At 48.4% G+C, this 13,983-nt stretch overlaps 1 protein-coding gene across 3 annotated transcripts in view; it reads right to left on the bottom strand.

Annotated features, from left to right (window-relative positions):
* The window catches only part of CFAP221 (cilia and flagella associated protein 221), a 104,199-nt gene that overhangs the window by 31,436 nt on the left and 58,780 nt on the right, over positions 1-13,983 (bottom strand). For all 3 annotated transcript variants that reach the window (XM_077779614.1, XM_077779616.1, XM_077779615.1), the window contains exons 13-16: positions 10,781-10,870; positions 8,490-8,588; positions 4,337-4,442; positions 524-654 (exon numbers count right to left, since the gene is read on the bottom strand). In XM_077779614.1, coding sequence (XP_077635740.1) covers positions 524-654; positions 4,337-4,442; positions 8,490-8,588; positions 10,781-10,870 — 426 coding nt within the window. The remainder of the gene's footprint in view (positions 1-523; positions 655-4,336; positions 4,443-8,489; positions 8,589-10,780; positions 10,871-13,983) is intronic.

The following is a 13,983-nucleotide window of genomic DNA, read 5'->3' as shown; positions in this document are numbered from 1 at the left end:
TAATGCATCATCATGCCCATAAGGCAAGAAAATGAACTGTCACACCTCTTGCCAGAGAGAGAGGGAGAGAGAGAGAGAACTGAGTCTCATGGGTTAGAGCATTAGATCCCAGGGCCACCTGTCTCTGGCCACTCCATTGCTCAAGCAGCAGGAGGACCCAGGGGGGCAGGGCACACCCTCCCCACCATGCCCCACCAGGCCAGGCCTTCTTGGACTTGGACTCTCTATCTGCCCTTCTGTTCCCAGGCCCAGTTCCCTGGGCTGTCAGGAGGGGCTCTTGCTGGGTTCCAGGCTGGGGAGCACCCAGTGCAGATTACAGGGAGCTCCACACAGGTATGTTAGGGCCAGGCAGGTGGCAGTAGGTGATCCCTGGTTCCCCACCGGTCACAAGTCCTTGGGCACGGGTGTTTCCTGGGAGCTCCTCACGAGGAGGTGAAGGGACAGAGCCTGAGGTCGGGTTTGCCTTGGCGTCTGCCTAACACGCACCTGCCCCGGCCCCACACGGCCACCCCACGGCACCTACCAGCTCGTTGGAGCTCTGAGGAGGACTGTAGGATGGGAAGGCGAAGGGCAGTACTTTCCTGGGCGAGATGAGCCCAATCGAGCGATTGTCTTGACCAGTCTGAGGCAGAAAGTGTCTGGAGGCATTCTTGTCTGTGGGTGCAGAACCAAAGGGCGCTTTGGGGGAGCGCTTGGGGCATCTGTATGTGAAGCTGCCATCCTCAGTTTCATATCTGCCACCCGCCATTTGGAAAAGGATACAGGTCTCTGCCTACAGTCCCGTTTGTAGTTTTCTTTTGTGCCTTGCCTCACCCCCTTTTCCAATTTTTAAAACTTTCTCATTTTTTTTTACTTCCAAAAAACTATACTTCTTAATGAAAGGATCTCTAATGAGTAGTCTTTGTCCTTGTCAGCAAATAAAAAGATCACATTTATAAAAAACAAAAAACATATGAAGGGGGTGCTTGGGTGGCTCAGTTGGTTGAGCGTCCGACTTGGGCTCAGGTCATGATCTCAGAGTTTGTAAGTTCGAGCCCTGAATCTGCCTCTCTGTTGTCATCGTAGAGCCCGCTTCAGATCCTCTGTCTCCCTTGCTCTCTGCCCCTCCCTCACTCATGCACGCATGCACACGCGCACGCACGCTTGTTCTCTCTCAAAAATAAAACTAAACATTAAAACATTAAAAAAAACTTTAAAAAACCCATATGAAGACATTTTACAGGAGTCCATATATAATTAACAGGTAAACTTCACAATGCTTTAAAAAAAGAGGCATCTGGATGGCTCAGTCGGTTGAGCGTCTGACTTTGGCTCAGGTCATGATCTCATGGTTCACGAGTTGGGGCCCGGAGTCCAGCTCTGTGCTGAGAGTCCAGAGCCTGGGGTCTGCTTTGGATTCTGTGTGTGTGTCTCTCTCTTTGCCTCTCCCCCACTCAAGTTCTTGTCTCTTTCTCTCAAGAATAAATAAACATTAAAAAAGTTAAAAAACAAAACAAAACAATACTTTAAGAGTTTCTTTATTAGAAACATCAATACTGGGGGCGCCTGGTGGGCTCAGTCAGTTAAGCGTCCGACTTCAGCTCAGGTCATGATCTCACGGCTCGTGAGTTCGAGCCCCGCGTCAGGCTCTGTACTGACAGCTCAGAGCCTGGAGTCTGTTTCTGATTCTGTGTCTTCCTCTCTTTTAACCCTCCCCCGCTCACACTCTGTGTCTCTCTCACTCTCAAAATAAATAAACATTAAAAAAAGTTAAAAAAAAAAAAAGAAACATCAATACTGGAGATCAAAATAATATAGGAGGGGAAAAAAGGCATAATTTAAGAAAAATGTTTTATTTATTTTTGAGAGAGAGTGAGAGAGAGCATGCGCATGTGCACGGGCGGGAGGGACAAAGTATCCAAAGCAGGCTCTGCGCTGACAGCACTCAAATCACTAACTATGAGATCATGACCTGAGCCGAAGTCTGATGCCCAACTGACTGAGCCGCCCAGGTGCCCCAAAAGCATAATTTCTTTTTAAAGTTTATTTATTTATTTGAGAGAGACAGACAACGTGAGTGGGGGAGGGAAGGAGAGAGAGGGGNAGGCATCTGGATGGCTCAGTCGGTTGAGCGTCTGACTTTGGCTCAGGTCATGATCTCATGGTTCACGAGTTGGGGCCCGGAGTCCAGCTCTGTGCTGAGAGTCCAGAGCCTGGGGTCTGCTTTGGATTCTGTGTGTGTGTCTCTCTCTTTGCCTCTCCCCCACTCAAGTTCTTGTCTCTTTCTCTCAAGAATAAATAAACATTAAAAAAGTTAAAAAACAAAACAAAACAATACTTTAAGAGTTTCTTTATTAGAAACATCAATACTGGGGGCGCCTGGGTGGCTCAGTCAGTTAAGCGTCCGACTTCAGCTCAGGTCATGATCTCACGGCTCGTGAGTTCGAGCCCCGCGTCAGGCTCTGTACTGACAGCTCAGAGCCTGGAGTCTGTTTCTGATTCTGTGTCTTCCTCTCTTTTAACCCTCCCCCGCTCACACTCTGTGTCTCTCTCACTCTCAAAATAAATAAACATTAAAAAAAGTTAAAAAAAAAAAAAGAAACATCAATACTGGAGATCAAAATAATATAGGAGGGGAAAAAAGGCATAATTTAAGAAAAATGTTTTATTTATTTTTGAGAGAGAGTGAGAGAGAGCATGCGCATGTGCACGGGCGGGAGGGACAAAGTATCCAAAGCAGGCTCTGCGCTGACAGCACTCAAATCACTAACTATGAGATCATGACCTGAGCCGAAGTCTGATGCCCAACTGACTGAGCCGCCCAGGTGCCCCAAAAGCATAATTTCTTTTTAAAGTTTATTTATTTATTTGAGAGAGACAGACAACGTGAGTGGGGGAGGGAAGGAGAGAGAGGGGGAGAGAGAATCCCAAGCAAGGCTTCTGATGCCAGGGCAGAGCCTGATGTGGGCCTTGAACTCACCAAACCCCGAGATCATGACCTGAACTAAAACCAAAACCTGGACGCTTAACCGACTGCCCCCCTCAGGTGCCCCAGAAAAAAGCATAATTAAAGTACAATAAAATGTTGTGAAAAACCAAATACCCATCTGGATCTTGAAGGAGAGGAAGAATGAAGAGCTAGGCTTGGGGGCCTCAGGCTAGGGAGGGCCAGAAGGGTCTGGAAGGAGAGGGGCCTGCCCGTGGGTCTGCATGCAAGCTACAGATGGGGAAGACGGTCGTGCAGCTTTTGGGCTCCCAGAAGCCCCCGAGAGCACGGCTCCAACAGCCCAGTCACCTCGGGCATTCGAGGACTGGAATTCCTTTAAGTAGCAAAGATAATATAAGATAAAAAAGACTTTTGCGCAAATGCTATGCTGAGACAGCACCAGATGCAGCCCATCAGTCAGCAAGTACGGATACGGGCCATCCCGGCCTTTCTGGTGACCAGACAGAGCAGAGGCCGCAAAGCAAGACATCAAGCCACGGCCACCCCTCACGGGCATTATGGCTTGGCAGGGTGGTTGGCCCTGCTAACGCTCAGTTGGGCATTCCAGCCAAATGTGGCAGGGAAGTCTGATTCATGTCCTGGGCAGGTGAAAGGCGCCCCCTCCCCCAAAGATGTCCACATTCAGTGTGTGTGTGTGTGACTCCATCACCTTACATGACAAAAGGGACTTTGCAGGTATGATTCAGTTAAAGATTGGTTAAGAACTGGGTAATCCCAGGAACCATGTGAGGGGGACACGGGGGGGTTACAGTCAGAGGAGGTGTCACAGAGGAAGCAAGAGATCATAGTGGCATGAGGAAGGGGCCGCTGGAAGCTGGAAAGGCCCGAACAGACCCTCGGCTGGAGCCTCCAGAAGGGGCCAGACCCACTGACACCTTGATCTTTGACTCCTGACCTCCAGCAATGTGCGATGATACATTCATGTTGTTGTTTTTTTTTTTTTTTAAATATTTTTATTTATTTCTAGGAGAGAGAGAGAGAGAGAGACAGCGTGAGCAGGGGCGGGTCAGAGAGAGAGGGAGACACAGACTCTGAAATAGGCTCCAGGCTCTCAGCTGGCAGTCAGCGCAGAGCCCGACGCGGGGCTCGAACCCACGAACCGTGAGATCATGACCTAAGCGAAAGTCGGACGCTTAACCGACTAAGCCACCCAGGCGCCCCACATTCATGTTGTTTTAAGCCATTAAGTTTGTGTCACTTGGTTACAGTGGCCATAAAAAAAAAAAAAACCCTAACAGATGTGATTTATGAAACCGTTTTACCTCTCTGCAGCTAACTTCATGACACAGAAGAATCACGCTCAGAGAAGTTATGGCCAAAGCATCGCTGCACTTGACCTCTGTGCCTTACCTGATACTACTGACTGTCTTCCTTGACTGAGCTTTCTGATTACGGTCTCTCTGTCCATGTTATGAATAGCACTCAGCATAATGATTAACCTTCGATGAACCATGACCTAGAATGAGAAGGGACAGATTCAAGTTATTAATTGGTACGTGCTCATTTTGACGTGCAAGTTGATTCACTTTCCCCAACCACGACTGAGGGCTGAGGCCCCGCCTCTCGGTCAGAATTCACAGGGAGAATGCACGCTGCCCCAGACTGAGGCCACAGGGACTTCAAGGTCTTGGCTATGTTGACTTGTCCAAATGCAAAAAAAAAGACCAAGTTGTCATCTGTCCTTGTCCCACCCAATTTATGAGCCCTGTTTTTCTATTTCCAGAGTGGAAAGAATGACGAGTTCCGCATCCCTTCTTTTCCAAGTATCTGACTGATCATGCTCCTGCCATGTTATTTTCAGAAGGGAGGGACCGAGTAAACACATGGTGGTGTAGGAACGGGGCTGTGGATTTCGGGCAATGCTAACTGCGTATCACTGTGCTTTGCACCCAGAGCACATGTGACCGGAGGTGAGTGCTACCTGTGCACAAAGCGGTGGCTGAAGGGACCATTCCTTCCATAATGAATACCCCTTTCCATCCTGCAAAGGACTCTCATTTAACAAATAAACAGTATGAAGTGTCAGTGCTGTGGCCATTCTGATCCAGCTATTGCGGATACCATGAGATCAAACAATGGTCCTGCTGGCACAGAACTGACGTTCTANGGGGGGGGGGGGGGGGAGGGAGGGACAACAATAAACAATTAAATGAATCCAGAGGATAAATACCACGTGACAATAAGAGAGACTAAATGCACGAGGGCATGAGCGAGGAGCTAGGAAAGGGGTGCTCTGGCTGCTGGTACAAGAAGAATTAGGAAGGAGGAGAGGCTTGATCTCAGACTTGAGGAGGAGGAGGAGAGAATGACCCTGGGAAGGGAGTTCAGAGCAGAGGAACCAGTGAATATGAAGGTCCTGCTTCATGAACAAAGGAGACCTATTTAAGGGACAGAGAGAAGTCCAGTGTGGCCTTGGCCTTGACAGGAGTTGTGCACTTCATTCCAATTGCAATGGGAAGTCTCCGGAGGGCTTTACCAGGGGAGAGGTGTTGTCACCTTTAAGCTTTGGGAACGCCAGTCTGGCTGCCACGGGGGCACTGGATGCGGGGAGAGCTGCACAGGTCCGGAGGGTCGGGGGGACGATGGGGCCGTGACCGATCCAGGGAGATGGTAGGAGTCATCAGACTGGGGACATATTTATCCACTGAGCTGACAGTCTAGCCGGGGAGTAAGGGAAAGACTGAGCCATCACTTAAAGCAAAGCTCATAACTGCTGACAATGCTTTTTCACACTGGAGGGCTCAGCCCGGAAGGGCTGTATGGTCCCACTGCTGGGGAAGCCAGCCAGCCTGGCCAGTCCCACTGTTGTCTGCCCACTGCCAGCAGCTGTGCCCTTGTCCCTCGACAGCTTCGTGCTGCCTCTTTCCACCACGCTCTTCCCCACTCTGGAGTATCTTGTGGTCACCTCTCTTCTGCACATATGCAGAGCCCCCCCACCCCCACCAGCCATGGTCCTCCAGGGCCCTGGGGAGGTCACCCATCAGTGGGTTCTGCCTCTCCCCCCATAGATTGTCATCAGTCCAGAATGAAAACACTGCTTGAGAGGCACCTGGGTGGCTCAGTCACTTGTGCCCAACTCTTAGTTTCAAGAGTCACAATCTCACTGTGAGTTCGAGCCCTACATCAAGCTCTGCACTGACAGGGCAAAGCCTGCTTGGGATTCTCTTTCCATCTCGCTCTGCTCCTGGCCTGCTCTCTCTCTCTCTCTCACTCTTGCTCTCTCAAAGTAAATACACAAAACTTTATTCTTTTTTAATTAAAAAAATTTTAACTTTTATTCATCTTTGAGAGACAGAGAGAGACAGAGCATGAGTGGGAGAGGGGCAGAGAGAGAGGGAGACCCAGAACCCAAAGCAGACTCCAGGCTCTGAGCTGTCAGCACAGAGCCCAGATACTGGGCTCAAACCCACAAACTGCGATTATGACTTGAGCCGAAGTCGGATGTTCAACCAACTGAGCCGCCCAGGCGCCCCAATAAACAAAACTTTAAATGAAACAAGACACTGCTTGAAAGATAACCTGTGACACAAACTTTTGGAGCCCCCATTTAATGTTTACAAAAACACTGTGACACACATCTGATTGTTACCCTTAGTTACAGATGAGGAAACCAAGGCACAGAGGTTGTATAACTTGTCCAAGATCAGAAATCTCATAAGTAGTGTCAAGAATTAGGGGCAGGCAGGGCGCCTGGGTGGCTCAGTTGGTGAACCATCTGACTCTTGATTTCAGCTCAAGTCATGATCTTGAGGTTGTGGGATCGAGTCCCATATTGGGCTCCATGCTGAGCGTGGAGCCTGCTTGGGATTCTGTCTCTCTCCCTCTCTCTCTCTGCCCCTCTCCCACCTCTCTCTCTCAAAATAAATAAACATTAAAAAAAAAAAAGAATTAGGGGCAGTCGCCTTGTTCCAGAGTCCAAGTCTCAACCGCTGCTCTTGAGTTACGGCTCTGCTCTGCGAGGCAGCCACACACCAGTGCCTGGGACAAGGGACCCATGGGCAGCAGGAGATGCAAGAGGCAGCACGGAGATCACGCCGTGCTAACTCTCACAAGGAGGACTGCTGCTTGGAGGAAAGTAGACAGGTGCTGTCCCAAAAGTCACATGTGCACACATCGGGGGAGACGGAACGGCTTCTCAGTTGGAGGGTGAGGAGCAGAGACACGGGCTCGTAGCAGGGAACAAGCTGGTATGTTTGGAAGAAGACAGTACGGGGACCACACAGACGATGGAGGCGGGGCATGGGCTGTGCAGCTGGAGAGGTGTGGCTGCAGCCAGACCAGGGACTTGCCCGAGATCCCATGTTTCTATCCTGATCATGGACAGCCACTGGAAGCTACAGTGTGCTGGGTGGAAGGCCACTGCGAGGGTGAAGAAGTCACAGCAGTGAGATGACACACCTCGAAGGGGAAGCCATAAGCCCAGATGAGACAAGATCCCACAGGAATTCTCAACGGTTTCCTCTAGAAGTAACTGATCAAAATCCAATTGTTCGAGAGTAACCATACATAGGACCCAGCGAATTTCACTCCTAGGTATATGCCCAAGAGAACTGAAAACACATGTCCATAAACATGTGCGCAAATGGTCACAGCATTATTACTCATGAAAGCCAAAAAGGGAGAATGCCACAAATGTTTCATTTTCATGTGAAATATTCATTTTCATTTCATATTCATTTCATTTCATATTCATTTCATGTGAAATATTCATGAAAATATTCATTTTCATGTGACGAATAGGCCTAAGATGGTGCATCCACACAATGGGACAGTCTTCCAGGAAGAGACATGAAGTACCAATACAGCTTACAACATGGATGAACCTTGAAAACACAGAGTGAAAGAGCCAGGTACAAAAGGCCATGTGCCTTATGAGTCCACGTTTATGAAATGTCCAGAAGAGGGGCACCTGGGTGGGCTCAGTCAGTTTAAGCGTCTGACTTCGGCTCAAGTCATGATCTTGCAGTCCGTGGGTTCAAGCCCCGCATCAGGCTCTGTGCTGGCAGCTCAGAGCCTGGAGCCTGCTTCCAATTCTGTGTCTCCCCCTCTCTCTGCCCCTCCCTGCTTACACTCTGTCTCTCTCAAAAATAAATATTAAAAAGAAAATGTCCAGAAGAGGCAAATCCATAAAAACAGAAACAGATCAGTAGTTGCCAGGGACTGGTGGATGGAGAGGGGCGGGCTCCTAATGGGAAACAGGTTCCCCTTTGAGGTGATAAAAAAAACATGTTCTCAAATTAATTGATTGCTATGTCGTACACCTGAAACTAATAAAACATTGTACGTCAGCTATACTTCAATACATTTTTTAATGTTCTTAAGTTTGGCTGTACCACTCAGTAAACATATTAAAACCCACCAAACCATATACTTTACAAGAGTGAGTTTTATGGTATATGAATAATAAGTCCATAAGGCTGTTATAAAAAAAGAAATTCACTGTTTGATTTCCTTGTGCTGAGGGCTACCCAAATGGAAATTTCCATCTGGTGCCGGGACTCACCTTGCGTGCTGCCTGTTGAAATCTCCTTTGTGCCCTGAACCTGTTTGTCCAAGTGTTATTAATGAGTGGATCGAAATTAGGATGGAATTCCTTGGTTTTCTGTGAACACAGAACATAGGCACATCTTACACTTAGCATTTAACTCCAGGTGGGAGCATTTAATAACAATGTTGAGTTTGAGCCCAAAACAACTTATTTATTTGTTCTGCTACTGAATGAGCATTTATTCAGCACTTTTCATGTACGTAGCAATACAGAGATTTCTTCCTGGGGGGGAGGGGCAAAAGTGGGATTTGAGATTTGAGTTCTAAACAAATTTACAATCTAGGGGCGCCTGTGTGGCTCAGTTAGTTAAGCACCCGACTTCGGCAGGGGTATGATCTCGCAGGTCCTGAGTTCAAGCCCTGCGTCGGGCTCTGTGCTGACAGCTCAGAGCCTGGAGCCTGCTTTGGATTCTGTGTCTCTCTCTCTGTCCCTCCTCCGCTCACACTCTCTGTCTCTCAAAATAAATTAACATTAAAAAAAAAACAAGTTTAGAGTCTAGTTAGAGAAGGTCAAGCAAACACGTGCAACCCCGAGGAGGAAGAGAGTTGCAGAGAAATAGGTCGCAAGTGCTGGGTGCTGGCACCGCCCACACTGGGAGGAGCAGACTCTGTGCCCCGCCTCCCCCAGGGCAGAAGGAGGAGCGCTCTGCTCAGCCCTGCCCGCAAGCACCGCACAGTGCTCACACGTGGCCCAGTGTGCATGGACTGGGGAGCAGCGGGGACTGGGGGTGCACTGACAGCCAGACTCTCAGGCACCGTAGGCTCCTGAGCAGGGAAACACTATGAAGAGAAAGGCTTCACAAGAGAATTGGCCTCAGGGCGTCTGGCGGGCTCAGTTGGCAGAGTGTGTGACTCTTGATCTCAGGGTGGTGACTTCGAGCCCCACGTCGGGTATAAAAGTTAAATAAACTTAACAACCAAAAAAAGTGAATTAGTCTCACACTGGCCCATGCAGTGGGCCGCGGGGGACAGGAGGACGGGCAGATACATGAACGAACAATCTGTTGGATTAGTCGAGGGTGAGACATGAAGGCTGGAGCTCAGGTGTGGTTCTGTGGGGGCGCAGCAGGCAAGACTTCACGGCCAGATTCAATGTCGGGAGAAGGAAGGAGGTCGGAACATTCAGAGGGGGCAGACGCAGAAATAAAAATTGAGAATGGTGGGGGTGAGGAATATTAGGAAGAACTCTTTCCTTGTTAAAATTAAAAATTAGGGTTTAAAAAATAAAATAAATAAAAATTGAGGGTTTTAACCAGACACTATCACGTGACAGAGGACTCTCAGGCGAAGTGGCCACTGTCCCCTTTCTATGTTTGGGGACACTGAGGCACAGAGGCGAAGAGGGCTTTTCCGTGGTCCCCGACTATGGTGGAGCAGGGATCAGGATGCTGGCTTCTGACCTCTGGTCATGTATTCTTCCTGTCGTGCAGGAAGCAAGGAACAGAGGCCAGGGACCTACCTTGAGGACCTGCAGAGGGGCTCAGAGAGCAAAGAGAAACCAAAAAAGGAAACCAAGAAGGAGAAAGTAGTGGGTCAGAAAGGAGCCAAAGAATTTAATGCCGTTAATTTCAAGGGAAACATTATGACTTTTGATGCTTCACTGGCAAAAATGTAGTAAAAAACACTGTGAAAATGTAAATTAAAACATAAATGTAAATTAAAAATCAGTAAGCCTCTCTTAGTAGAAGCATTTTTTTAATTTTTGAAAAAATTAAAAAAAATTTTTAACATTTATTTATTTTTGAGAAACAGAGCGAGACAGAGCACGAATGGAGGAGGGGCAGAGAGAGGCAGGGACACAGACTCCAAAGCAGGCTCCAGGCTCTGAGCTTTCAGCACAGAGCCTGACACCGGGCTTGAACTCACAGACCGTGAGATCATGACCTGAGCTGAAGTCAGCCGCTTAACCCACTGAGCCACCCAGGGGCCCCTTAAAAAAATTTCCTTTAAATGTTTATTTTCTTTGAGAGAGAGAGAGAGAGAGAGACAGACCGTGAGGGTGGAGAGAGAGGGAGACACAGTATCCGAAGCAGGCTCCAAGCTCCATGCCATCAGCACAGAGCCTGATGTGGGGCTCGAACCCATGAACCGTGAGATCATGACCTGAGCTGAAGCTGGATGCCCAACTGACCGAGCCACCCAGGCACACTTTAGTAGAAGCATTTCTATAAAATTATTCAGTGTTTTAAAAATAAGCATATAAAGGGGTGCCAAAAATTAGATCCCAAATAAAGGAAAGTTACTTACTTCTTCTAGATTATGAACAACCCGTTTGTGGTTGAATTCTGTCTTGAGGCGCTGGAATTCCTTATCCAAAATGGGATCTCCTCTATCTAGCTGGGTTTTTTAATCAAACAAAAATATTAACAGTGGATACAAATGCGCACAATGTCGTATCTCGTTAAAACTGATAGACCCATCCACTGATTGGCAGGACCCCTCCATGAAGTCTGGCCGGGAGCGAGTGACAGTAGTTTAAAGTGACTATTATAATTACACTCACTGTTTAAACACAGGGGGTGGGTGCAGATGCACGAATCCAGCGCTTTGTTTTCATAACCAGGGGACAGCAGCTCTGGAAATCATTTCCAAGACATTTAAAATTCACAGAAAGGATTTTAGAAAACCGTGTAACTACGGGAGTGCAGAGATTTCATTTAAAAGAAATGCAGCATTGCAGTAAAGTTTCAGCCTCTTCAGAGCAGATTATCTCAGCATCTGGTTTAACAAAGGCCGTGAGTCCACCCCCTCTCCTAGGTGGTGCAGATGGATGGGACCTGCCCCTTCCCTGGAGGAAGCGTCCCCGAGGCGGCTCCCCTTCCCCACCTCCTGCTTCCCTGACCCCCAGGAGCCACGGGGCTTGGATTGATGCCCCTGCATATCCCTGCTTTCATGGAAAAGGGGATGGTGCACACTGCAAAAACTTCCCGGTTTTTACCTATCTGTGTTTTTGATTAGAGTGACTTCTAAATCTAGCTTGGTTTGTGCGTACACTGTTTACAATCATTAAAGAAATTTTTTAAAATATTTATTTATTTTTGAGAGAGAGGGAGAAAGAGCGTGAGGGGTGCAGGGGCAGAGGGAGAGAGAATTCCGAAGCAGGCTCCAGGCTCTGAGCTGTCAGCCCAGAGCCCAACGCGGGGCTCGAACTCACAGACCACGAGATCATGACCCGAGCCGAAGTTGGATGCTTAACCGACTGAACCACTCAGGAGCCCCTGTTTGCAATCAGTTTTGAAGACTTAACTGGAAAAGGAAGGTATTCTGATCCCCCACACTACCAAGAGAAACAAGACAATTGTATTACTGTCACCAACTGGTGAGCCATCTTGCTCTGATCTGCACGGATTGGGGAGCTGAGTCTGGGATGGATTTCGTGGGAGAGAGGCCAATCCTTCACCACGACTAAACACAAAATAAAATAAGCACCTTAAAGAAGGGAATGGCAAACAGGCTGTCAGCCAGAAGAGAGAGGACGGTGATGTGTTATATTTTTATTAAGACTCTACTTACTTACAATGCACATTTTGGAATTTACTCTCATTGGCCATCTCCCGAGTAGAAGCCCAGCATCTTGCTATAATACCTACTCCCTCTGCTCCCTCCACACCCCTTTCTGCCACATGCCACTCCTCCAGGTGTTCCTTGCCGCTGGGTCACCTGCCAGGTCTGAGCTGCCAGAGATTTCCTGGACACACAGAATAGAGTGTCTGCAACAGTCCACCTGCAGTGGGGCTCGGGGTCCTGGCCAGTGGCGTTAGGGGTGTGACGGCTCCTTTCCTGCTCTCCGGGAACCTTTGCAAACGCTCACTTCTCTCTGCCCGCCTCTCTCCAGCCCCTGCTCATGGCTGTCTCTGCAGCTGGACTTACTTCCTGGATCACCCAGAAAGTTAAGGCCATGCGCAGTCTTCAACAGGCCCCTCTCTGCAGGCAAGCCTGCCTATACCACAGTCCTTCCTCATGCTCAAGGTCAATCTTCCCCTCCAGCCACGGCCTCTTCCCGAACTTCTTCAGCCTTTTCTTCTGCGATTGCTCCTTGCTCTCGGGGTACAAACACGCTCGAGTGCGTCAAGGTAGAAACCAACCTCCCTGACCCCTCATTCCCCTCTAATGGTCCAGGCCCACACTCCTCGCCCCTGCTCATCTCAGCTTCTCAAGAAACCATCGACTCACTTCTGTACATTCCTCGACAGGTTGCAATTTGGCTTTTTACCTCCGCACATGTTCCAGCAAACGAGGGCCTCCGAATGGCCAAATGTGATGTGTTCTTCTCGGGCCCTGCCAGCCCAGCTCTGTCCCCATCTGTTTTCTCAGTGTAGTCCAGTTCTCCTGACCTCCTTGACCGTTTCCCTTCTGGCTTCTTCATCATCTGCTGCAACCCCGCAAATCAGGAGCTTCTCTAGATTTCTTGTCTTGAGTTACCAGCTTCTTCCGCCATTCACTTTCCCCAGGTCACTGCGCTCCTCCCTGGTCTACTGGTCACCTATCTGCTGAGGCAGACTTGTTCCTTCAGCCGCCAGCTGGATGCCCTCCATGCCCCCCAAAACATGCCCCAAGTTGAACTTAAAATTTCCAACAAGCATCGGGGCGCCTAGGTGGCTCACTAGGTTAAGTGTCCAACTTTGGCTCAGGTCATGATCTCACAGCTCATGAGTTCGAGCCCCGTGTCGGGCTCTGTGCTGATAGCTCAGAGCCTGGGGCCTATTTCAGATTCTCTCTCTCTCTCTACACCTTGCCCACTCACACTCTCTCTCTCTCTCAAAAATGAATAAACATTGAAAACAATCTTTTTAAATAATAAAATAGAATAAAATAAAATCTCTAGCAAGCATCAAGGCAGGACACCTAGCAATCATCCTACCTTCTGCCTTTCTTTATCCTTTAATTACTGCAATTGGCACATGTTAAAATCATCCCTTGTTTCTATGCCCCTTTTGGACTATGCCCTTCTTGAGGGCAGGGAAAGTGGCTTATTCACCAGCACAGAATCTTATAGATCATGAATGTTCACTAAACACACTTGCCACATGAATGCAGTTGGGTTGGCCTGTCCACCAAATGCTGGCAGTTCCAGCCTTAATGGTCATATCAATGTGGTCATGCCATGCCTGTATCACCTTGATCTTTAAAACAGTTAGAAAATATCATTAAAAAAAACCCCACCAAAAACAAAAATCAAGAGGTGCCTGGGTGGCTCAGTTGGCTAAGCGCTGGATTTCAGCTAAGGTCATGATCTCCTGGTTCGTGGCTTTGAACCTTGCGTCGGGCTCTGTGCTGACAGCTCAGAGCCTGGAGCCTGCTTCTGATTCTGTGTCTCCCTCTCTCTCTGCCCCTCCCCTGCTCACGCTCCATCTCTCTCTCAAAAATAAATAAACATTAAAAACATATTTTAAAGAAAATATCATCCATTGTAAAGTGAACAGAAAACTTGACATATTGTTTTTAAAATC

This window comes from Crocuta crocuta, unplaced genomic scaffold (genome assembly GCF_008692635.1).
Source record: "Crocuta crocuta isolate KB4526 unplaced genomic scaffold, BGI_CrCroc_1.0 scaffold18, whole genome shotgun sequence".
Lineage (NCBI taxonomy): Eukaryota > Metazoa > Chordata > Mammalia > Carnivora > Hyaenidae > Crocuta > Crocuta crocuta.
The sequence above is the reverse complement of the archived record's forward strand: the minus strand, read 5'-3'. Positions and strand labels throughout refer to the sequence as shown.